This window comes from Meles meles, chromosome 5 (assembly GCF_922984935.1).
Source record: "Meles meles chromosome 5, mMelMel3.1 paternal haplotype, whole genome shotgun sequence".
NCBI classification, from domain to species: Eukaryota; Metazoa; Chordata; class Mammalia; order Carnivora; family Mustelidae; genus Meles; species Meles meles.
In genome coordinates this window covers 65000403-65010914 of record NC_060070.1, presented here as the reverse complement: position 1 = coordinate 65010914, position 10512 = coordinate 65000403, and the positions used below count along the sequence as shown (strand labels likewise).

The window sequence follows — 10512 nt, the reverse complement described above, 5'->3', positions numbered from 1 at the left end:
CAGGCCTGACTGTAGCCCCATCTGACTCCTCCCCCGGCAGATCTTGATGGCTGTTGGGCACCTTGGTCACCTTGGTCACCTTCTAGGTGTGAGTAGGGCCTCATGTCTCTGGCTGCGCCCGGGATCCGATTCGTGCACGGAGCTCTGGGCCCACGGCGGGGTGTGTGTGGGGGTGGTGGGTGAGTGGGTGGCAGAAGGTACAGCCAAGGTTCCAGTTGGCAGCCTGTCCACCCTCCCACCGGGCGAGCAGGCTGCCTCCCGCCTTCCACTGAGTGCACCCAGGGTGCGGGCCGAGCTCACATCGCTCCCCGGGAGTCGCCCGATCTGCAGAACCGGCTCCCTGCGCGGGTGGAGCAGCGGAGAGGTTCCCAAACCGGTTACACCAGAAACCCCGCAAGCCAGTCGCTGAGTCCTCCACCCTGGGCTTCCACAGGGGACACCTCTGCGCGCAGGGTACGGGAGGGAATCTCAAAGGACGCCCAGCCTAAGCGGACCCTGCAATCCTGTCTCCCGCCCTCACCGCTGCGGGGCTGGGGAGGAGGGAATCCCGGCAAGGGGGGCGCGGCCCCGCGGGAGCTGCCGGCGTGGGAATCGGGGGGGGGGGGGGGCCCTCGCGGTCGCAGCGCCCCCTCCCGGCCCAAGCGCGGGCGGGCTCCTGCGAACTCCGGTCCCCCGCACCGCGGGGAGGAGGGAGGCGCGTCGGCCGGGTGACCTGGGCTGCGGGCAGCGCGGGGGCGGGGACTCGCGGCCGGGCAGGCGGGCGCGGCGCGCACACGCAGCGGGGCGGCCCCTTCCTGGCTCCGCTCGCCAGCGTCTTTCCCCCGAGCGTCGGCGCCGCCCATGGCCGAGGTGCTGGAGCCGGACCCCGCGACAGCCGAGCGCGCGGCGGTCCAAGCCGTGGAGACGCCGGGCTGGACGGCCCCGGAGGACGCGGACCCCCAGGTAGGTGCCTCCCGCGGGCGCGGACGGTCGGGTGCGGGCCGGAGCGCGCCGGAGGATTTGCAGTGGGACCGGAGGGTCCCGCAGATTTAAGTAAAAAGTTCAATTCTTTCAAAAGTTGTCTCGGTCCCAGTTCCGTGCCTGCTCAGAGGGGAAAATTCGGTCGGTTAGCCATAACCCTAGGTCATGGCCACATCTCCATTTCAACTGGCCACATCTCAGTTTCTTGTGAGGTTAAAAAAAGAAAAAGGAATTGATCAGGTCCCAGAGCCTGCAGTGGGACCTCCCGCCCAGAGGACCTAACAGATGCTAGGTGTTAATGTCAACCGAGCGACTCCCGACCTCTGCGGGGGGCGGAGGCCTCCGCAGTCTCTAATCCAAGGATGGGAGCCTCGGGGGAGGGGCCCCGCCAGGTCGAAGGAACCAGAACCAGGGGCCCATCCCAGGTGGACCTGAGATCAAGGAACCTGGACTGTTGCCTCTCATGTCCTGCCTTTTTCGAATTGCTTCCCCCAGTTTTCTCTGTTCCATTTTAGCCCGGAAGTTACGAGATCCGGCACTATGGACCCGCCAAGTGGGTCAGCACTTCCGTTGAGTCCATGGACTGGGACTCAGCCATCCAGACTGGTTTTACAAAGCTGAACGGCTACGTTCAAGGCAAAAATGAGAAAGGTGAAGACAGTTTACCTTATATATATTGTGGTCGAGTCTCCTGGCTTATTCTTGTGTTTTAGCTGATTAAAGAGAGATACTTTAGAACAGAAAAATAATGAGATCATCAAAGACTTAGTGTTTGAAGACAGGGACTCTGCTCAGGACCCTTAGCAGAGTCTAGAGGAGGCTAGTGCTTTTCAGCCTCTGTTCTTGTCTGTTTTTGCTGGATGAGCTAGGCCTCTGCGTAACTACTGTTAAGTCCATCTCATAGCTGATGCTTCGAGGTAATTTGGTGACTGGTAGGTTAAGAGTCATGAGGAAGCAGGAAGGTACAAAGAACCCAAGATTCAGGGTCTCAAGACATCTGGGTTGGGCTCTTTCTCTGTTTGTGTTTTAGCAGGTCACCTAGCCTGTGGGATCTCAGTTTCTGAATTGTAAGAAAGAAAGAAAGAAAGAGGGAAAGAAAAAGAAAGACAAGACTGGACTATACGATCTCTAATTTTCCCTTCCATCCCTAAAACTAGACTTTATTAACCAAAAATATTAATAGTAGAGAAAGTGTTTAATGTGGCCAGGGGATAATTCAATCATTTTGCCCTTATTTTTTAAGGATGAAAATTATCTCAAAGGTATATTTTATGTCAGTACCATAATGTAAGTCAGGAAACTCCAATCAAAACATAATAGGTTACGTTTTTAGAAGTAGTCGTAAAGAAACTAAATCTGTTTTCACGGTCTTTTCATGGCATTAAATATGTCATTTTCTGGTCCAGAGATGAAGATAAAGATGACAGCTCCGGTGACAAGCTACGTGGAGCCGGGTTCAGGTCCTTTTAGCGAGTCTATCATTACCATTTCCCTGTACATCCCCTCTGAGCAGCAATCCGATCCGCCCAGGCCTTCAGAGTCAGATGTCTTCATTGAAGACAGAGCTGAAATGACTGTGTTTGTACGGTAAGTGGGAGATAATTTATGGCCCTGCCCACTGCTAGCTTTCCTTGCCTGCTCTCGGTTTTGCTCCTCTGCCCTTTCAGCAGGCTTTTCACCCTTCTGTCAAGAAAGAGGCCTAACGCATTTTCGTGGTGTTTCCCTCCTGGCTTGGTTTTATGTGTTAATAAGGGGCTACTTACTGCAAGGTACAATCAATTCATGTAATGAAGAGCTTGTTGCCCACCTCACACAGCTAAGGCACGATGCACATTATTCTCCACCTGCCGCTGAGGTAACCCTGAACAAAAATCCTAACACAAGGGCACAGTACCCCTCCTCCTAGCTTCTAGATTCTGATAGCCCCAGACTCTTCCTCTGTGCCCCAGCCCGAGGGATGCTGGCTGCTTCTGGCAGTCATTGCCTCTCTTCGTCGAGTGGTTCCTTGTACTGTTTCTGGCTTCCAGTACCTGTTCGACACATTCTTAAATTCTCTCTGTTGAAATATAAAACATGCACAGAACATGCCAAGAGTCTCGTACTGGTATCACTTTATTCCTTTCTCCCTCTTGTCACCACTCACCCGCTAAAGGAATCTGTCTGTCTCTGTTTCCACGGACAGTCGGGGGGAGCCCGTACTATCTCTTGGGACTGCCCTCGTCACCGTCAGCAGTGCCCCTGCCTTTGTCACATGATGACCGCTCTTGCCCATGTGACCCCTGTGGCCTTTGTGTATTGACTCATCTGTTCTCTGGATGCTGGTTCATCCTGTTATGTCTCAGGAAGTCACTGTCTTGCTGTTCTTCTCCTCCTGTTCCTCTCTCTCACCCAGGAAGTGCTGCTGACAGTGCGCATTGACCCCCATGTCAAAGCGGACTTGCTCTGGGTGATCTGTTTATAAAGCTTCAACCACATGTGTCTAGTGACTCTCAAAATTTGGTATATCCAGTCCTGATCACCCTAATTGCTGGACATTTCCATGGGGAGTAGGTGGGGATTAAACTCAACAGCTCTACAAATGAGCCTTTCCCCAGTCCTCAATGTATGTGAGCAGTGACTTTCATCCACCAGATAACCTCCCCAGCAAGGACTCCAAGGCCATCATCAGCACACTCTTCCCTGACAACTGGTTACGAGATCGGATCCAGTCTCCTTGGAAATGATCCACAATTCTGTTCCCTTCTCCCCTTCCCTGTGACTTCTTTAGGTCGTCATCTTCTAGGAACCACATGTCAATCATCTCTGTGTCCCTCAGGGCTTGGCACAATGCCGGACACTCAGTAGATGCCCGGATGTCTCTTCATCTCAGGTCTTGACTGTTCCACTTCAGTAGCCTCCTGGCTGCTGGGAGTAACCTGCCCACCATTCTCTTCCCCTCATGCTCCTCACAGGAATCCATGGTCTTTCTTACTGCAACAGCAGCAAAACAAAAACCCCAACCCGTTACTTCACTAGAAATCTCGGTGACTTTCTGCTTGTTCTGGGGGGGGGGGGGGAGTTCAGATTGTTCACAATGTCTTTTATAACGTGGCCCAGCCGTGTCTCCCCACTAGTTATGTTCCGCTGACTTTCCCACCCTTCCCCAAGCAGCCCATGTTCTTCTACATCTCTCCTTTTTCTTAAGTTTTTATTTAAATTCCAGTTAGTCAACATGCAGTATCCTGTTAGTCTCAAGGAATTCAGCACATCCATCCATTACCCAGAGCTCATCACGACAAGTGCCCTCCTTCATCCCCATCACCTGCTCCACCCATCCCCCACCCACCACCCCTCTGGTAACTACCAGTTTGTTCTCTATAGTTAAGAGTCTGTTTCTTGGTCTGCCTCTCTTTTCTCCCCACCGTGTTCATTTGTTTTGTTTCTTAAATTCCACATATGAATGAAATCATGGCATTTATCTTTCTCTCACTCACTTATTTTGCTTAGCATAGTACTCTCTAGCTCTATCCATGTCATTGCAAGTGTCAACATTTCATTCTTTTTATAGCTGAGTAATATTCCACTGTGTGTATACAGCACATCTTCTTTATCCGTTCACCCATTTGAGCTGTTTCCCTGTTTTAGCTGTTGAAGATCAGGCTGTAATCATCAGGGTGCATGTATCCCTTTGAATTAGTATTTTTGTATTCTTTGGGTAAATAACTAGTAGTGCGATTGCTGGACCATGGGGTAGTTTTTTTTTTTTTTCTTTTTTAACTTCTTGAGGAACCTCCATACTGTTTTCAGAGTGTCTGCACCAGTTTGCATTCCCACCAACAGCGCAAGAGGGTTCCCCCTTCTCCACATCCTTGCCAACACCTGTTGTATCTTGTGTTGATTTTAGCCATTCTGATAGGTATGATGTGGTATCTCATTGTGGTTTTGACTTGCATTTCCCTAATAAGTGATATTGAGCATCTTTTCATGTGTCTGTTGGCCATCTGTTTGTCCTCTTTTTTTTAAAATAATTTTTAAATTTTTTTATAAACATATAATGTATTATTAGCCCCAGGGGTACAGGTCTGTGAATCGCCAGGTTTACACACTTCACAGCACTCACCATAGCACACACCCTCCTCAATGTCCATAATATCTGTTTGTCTTCCTTGGAGAAATGTCTGTTCATATCTTCTGCCCATTCTTTTTTTTGCATTTTTTTTATTTGTTTATTTACAGCATAACAGTGTTCATTGTTTTGGCATCACACCCAGTGCTCCATGCAGTATGTGCCCTCCCTATTACCCATCACTTGGTTCCTCAACCTCCCACCCCGCCCCCCCCCGCCCCTTCAAAACCCTCTGGTTGTTTTTCAGAGTCCATAGTCTCTCATGGTTCATCTCCCCTTCCAGTTTCCCTCAACTCCCTCTCCTCTCCATCTCCCCATGTCCTCCATGTTATTTGTTATGCTCCACAAATAAGTGAGACCATATGATACTTGACTCTCTCTGCTTGACTTATTTCGCTCAGCATAATTTCTTCCAGTCCCGTCCATGTTGCTACAAAAGTTGGGTATTCATCCTTTCTCATGGAGGCATAATACTCCATCGTGTATATGGACCACATCTTCCTTATCCATTCATCCGTTGAAGGGCATCTTGGTTCTTTCCACAGTTTGGCGACCGTAGCCATTGCTGCAATAAACATTGGGGTACAAATGGCCCTTCTTTTCACTACATCTGTATCTTTGGGGTAAATACCCAGCAGTGCAATTGCAGGGTCATAGGGAAGTTCTATTTTTAATTTCTTGAGGTATCTCCACACTGTTCTCCAAAGTGGCTGCACTAACTTGCATTCCCACCAACAGTGTAAGAGGGTTCCCCTTTCTCCACATCCTCTCCAACACACGTTGTTTCCTGTCTTGCTAATTTTGGCCATTCTAACTGGTGTCAGGTGGTATCTCAATGTTGTTTTAATTTGAATCTCCCTGATGGCTAGTGATGATGAATATTTTTTCATGTGTCTGATAGCCATTTGTATGTTCTTCTGCCCATTCTTAAATTGGATTTGTTTTTTTGGGTAGTAAAGTTTCTAAGTTCTTTATATATTTTGGATACTAACCCTTTATCAGGTATGTCATTTGCAAATATCTTCTCCCATCTTATAGGTTGCCTTTTAGTTTTGTTGATTGTTTCCTTCACTTTGCAGCTTTTTATTTTTATGTATTCCCAATAGATTATCTTTGCTTTTGTTTCTCTTGTCTTAGGAGACATATCTAGAAAGGTTGCTATGGGCAATGTGGAATTTACTGCCTGTGTTCTCTTTAGGATTTATGGTTTCAGGTCTCACATTTAGGTCTTTAACCCATTTTGAATCTTTTTGGGTATGGTGCAAGAAAGTGGCAATTTCATTCTTTTGCAGGTTGCAGTCCCATTTTCCCAGTACCCTTTGTTGAAGAGCTGAACCAATAACCCATTGAATATTCTTTCCTCCTATGTCAAAGATTAATTGATGATATAATTGTGAGCTCAGTGCTGGTTTTCTAGTCTGTTCTATTGACCTGTATGTCTATTTTTGTGTCAATACCATACTGTTTTCATTATTACAACTTTGTAATGTAACTTGATGTCTGAAATTGAAATGCCTCTAGCTTTGTTCTCTTTTTTAAGGTGGCTTTAGCTATTCGGGGTCCTTTGTGGTTCCATATAAATTTTACTGTTTGATCAAGCTCTGTGAAAAATGCTGTTGGTATTTTGATAGGGATTGCATTAAATATGTAGATTGCTTTATGTAATATAGACATTTTAACAATATTTGTTCTTCCAATCTATGAGCATGGAATGTCTTTCCATTTCTTTATGTCCTCTTTGGTTTCATTCATCAGTATCTTATTTTTTAAAAGACGTTATTTATTTGAGAAAGGGAGAGTGAGAAAGCATGAGTTGGGGGAGAGGTAGAGAGAGAGAAAGCAGCAGACTCCCCACTGAGGAGGGACCTCCCCCACCCCCCAACACAGGGCTTGATCCCAGGACTCCGGAATTATGAACTGAGCCAAAGGCAGATGTTTAACCAACAGAGCCACCCAGGTGCCCCTTTCATCAGTATTTTATAGTTTTCCGAGTACAGGTCCTTTACTTCTTTGATGAGGTTTATTCCTAGGGATCTTATGGCTTTTGGTGCCATTGTAAATGGGATTGATTCCTTAATTTCTCTCTCTGCTGTTTCATTATGGGTGTATAAAAATGCAACAGGTTTCTGTAAATTGATTTTGTATCTTGCAACTTTACAGAATTCATTTATCAGATCTAACAGTTTTTTGGCAGAGTCTTTCAGGCTTTCTATATATACTATCATGTCATCTGCAAATAGTGAAAGTTTTACTTCTTCCTTGCCAATTTGGATGGTTTTTATTTCTTTTTGTTATTGGATCACTGTGGCTAGGACCTTCCACATGTCTTTACCCATGACTTCAGGCAGGTTCCTCAGATTTTCCTTGCCCAAAGCTCTTCTTCTGTAAAATATGTATAGTTATAGTACCAACCTATCTCATAGGGTTGCTATGAAGATTAAATGAGTTGATTTCTGTAAAATAGTTAAAACGTGCATCTGACTTTGCTACTAGTTCTAGCTCTTTATTTCTCCTCTTCCTGGAGCATCCACTTTTGTCCTTTAGGACTTGGATCAAATGGCACCTCCTCTGTGATGCCTTCCTCAGTTTCTAGTCACTAGAAAGCTAGTGACTAGTTAGCTAGTCACTCTGTTCTTCTATTATTCTAAATTAGAGTGATAGAGGTACAGACTGTAACTTTCTCAACAATACAGGAACATGGTCCTCTGTTCATACCCTGCAGCTCCTAACAAGGCAGGTGCGTGGGAAGAGACTCGTATGTTTGTGTACTGAATAAAGCTGTGATGGGTCATTGTAGAACAATATGTATTCAGAGAACAAAAGATGATTTCTAATTAGGGGGGCTTCGAGGTTTCATTTCAGGGCAGAAATCGAATCTGAAAGCAAGTTTCCTTTAGGCAGAACAGACTACGAGTTGGCTCTTCATTAAGGAAATAATAGATTTAGGAGGTAAACATATGGTTCAGAATTATCGTTATCATCAACATTCTGAAAATTAGAACAGTTTTATCAATTTATCTTCAACACTTTATTTCATGTACATGTGTGTATTACATTCCTACACTATTCGATGAGGGTTTAAAAGATACTGTGTGCCAGGAACAATTCTAGGTGCCTCATGAACATCGTTGAATGAAATACACATGGTTTGTACCCTTGAGAGCTTACATCTTACCTGAAGAATGGTAGGACTAAGCTTTTCCACTGGCACATTGGTAATACAGCTTATGCGAAAGAAGCCATACTGGGAATATCCATGATTTTCTGTGTTTCCTATTCTTCAAGTCAAATTCATCATATATACATAACAGCAACTTAGCTAGGTCTGAGTGCTGCCATAATTTAACCTCAGTATAGTTTTGTTTACATACTGGAAAATCTATACTTACACTTTGATTCTCTTTTCCCACTTGTTATTTAAATCTTTTGACTGTCTTTTTTCCCCGTCCCCATAGCAACCTCCGAACTGGCTCCTTCCCTCCAGTCTCTTTTCCATCTGTCTTTCCCAGATCTCTCAAGTCACTTTTCTGCTCAGCATCCTTCAGAATAATCTCAAAAGGGCCCTGAGATGACATACGAGATTCCCCTTTCGGGCTCTGACTCACCTTTCAGAGCTCATTTTGTGCCTCACTATGAATTTGTGTTTTTGAACTTCGGTTGCTTTTCTTCTCCTTCCCCTTTTCCTGCCCAGCAAAACCATCCACCATTCCAGACCAAATCCAGACGACATCCCTTACCCTTGATTCAGAAACATCCTCAGTGTTCCCAAGCATATCGATCCTGTCTCCATTAAATCTCTTCTCAGGCTGTATATAAAGAGCTGCCAAAATGTTCCCCTCTTCCATTAGACTATAAATTCATAGGGTCGAATCTCTATCATATTCATCAGTAATGTGGCACCTACCCTTTTCCTAAGGGGGGCGGTGGGGAGGGGAACGGTTCTGTAGAAAATTGGAAGTCTGAAAGGGAGTCTTCTAAGGGGGTTTCCTCTGACCAGCAAGCCCAGCATCATGGGGAGCTTGTTAGGAATGCAGATTCTCGGGACCCACCCCAGACCTCCTGTGTCTGCCTTTGAGCCAGATTCCTAGGTGACCTGTATACACTCGTGAAAGTCTGAGAAGCAAGAGTTAGAGCAGGAGATGGTGAAAGTTCCAAATCTGCCTGCCAGCAGCTGGGACGCGTGCCTCTTCCTGGCTCTCCTTGTGTGGCGAGGTGGCGCTGAGAATGGGAACCAGAGGAGAGGAATGGCCCAGTCAGCTGCTGAGGGGGAGGGGCCCGGAAGCTGCACCTGATCCAGCCTTCATCGCAGCCTTTTCAGACTGACATTTACATTGGCATGAACATCACTCATGGTTATCTACTTTCTCCTTTGCAGGGCTTTCGATGGATTTTCTAGTGCTCAAAAAAATCAAGAACAACTTTTGACATTAGCAAGTACTTTGAGGGAAGAAGGAAAAGTTTTCAATGAGAAGGTTTACTACACTGCAGGCTACAACAGTCCTTTCAAGTTGCTTGATAGAAATAACGAAGTGTGGTTGATTCAGAAAAATGAACCCTCCAAAGAAAACGAATGAGGAAAAAACCCCAGGAAGTTCTATTTCTTACTGTAGACATCAGCACTACATACCCGTAAAATGTAGAGTAGTTGCTCTACTTGAGAGAACAACGATGAATTGTGCTTATTTCCAAGGTGCCTTGTAGCACCTTGTTTGAATCTTTATCTAGATACACAGGGAACAGGGGACAGGGGACAGTATTCTAGAAACACGTGAATCAGTCACAGCTCTGGAGGAGTTTACTTCTGCGAGGCTCCCGGGAAATGCTTCCCGGGAAGCTCCCTTCTTCACATCACGTTGCCTTTTTCAACTTGGATTTGTGTCCTTTGGATGTTATCCCCTCCAGATATTATCAATAAAAATGCTAAAGAGGTATTCTGTGTGGCACAGCTAGTCTGTGAAGCCTCACGAGGTGAAGTTCAGTTGAAAGCAAAAATCAGATTCTTGGGGTGCCTGGGTGGCTCAGGCATTAAGCATCTGCCTTTGGCTCAGGTCATGATCCCAGGGTCCTGGGATCGACCACTGCATCAGGCTTCCTGCTCAGTGGGGAGCCTGCTTCTCTCTCCCACTCTCCCGCTTGTGTTCCTTCTCTCGCTGTGTCTCTTGCTGTCATAAAATTAAAAATCTTTAAAAAAAAAAAAAGACCCTATTTAATTGTGCCCGGTTATCCTGGTAATGCCTTTTTTTTCTCTTTTTTTCCTGGTAATGCCTTTAAAAAAAAAAAAAATCAGATTCTTTTGCACCTGACCTGGTCACATTCTCTGTGGGCCACTCTTCCCCATCCCCCCAACCGCCCCCACTGCATAAGAAAATTCCAACCATATCCAGAAGGTTCAATAGTATTTCATGATAGAGACCAAATTTATGAAGTTAGGGACTTCTATCCTATTT

At 46.1% G+C, this 10512-nt stretch overlaps 1 protein-coding gene across 1 annotated transcript; it reads left to right on the top strand.

Annotated features, from left to right (window-relative positions):
- Positions 1-762: 762 nt before the first annotated feature.
- HEBP2 (heme binding protein 2) lies at positions 763-10180 on the top strand. The gene is made up of 4 exons (XM_046005758.1): positions 763-942; positions 1476-1611; positions 2367-2547; positions 9441-10180. The coding sequence occupies exons 1-4, from the start codon at positions 841-843 to the stop codon at positions 9637-9639; spliced, it is 618 nt and encodes a 205-aa protein (XP_045861714.1). The 5' UTR covers positions 763-840; the 3' UTR covers positions 9640-10180.
- Positions 10181-10512: the final 332 nt, after the last annotated feature.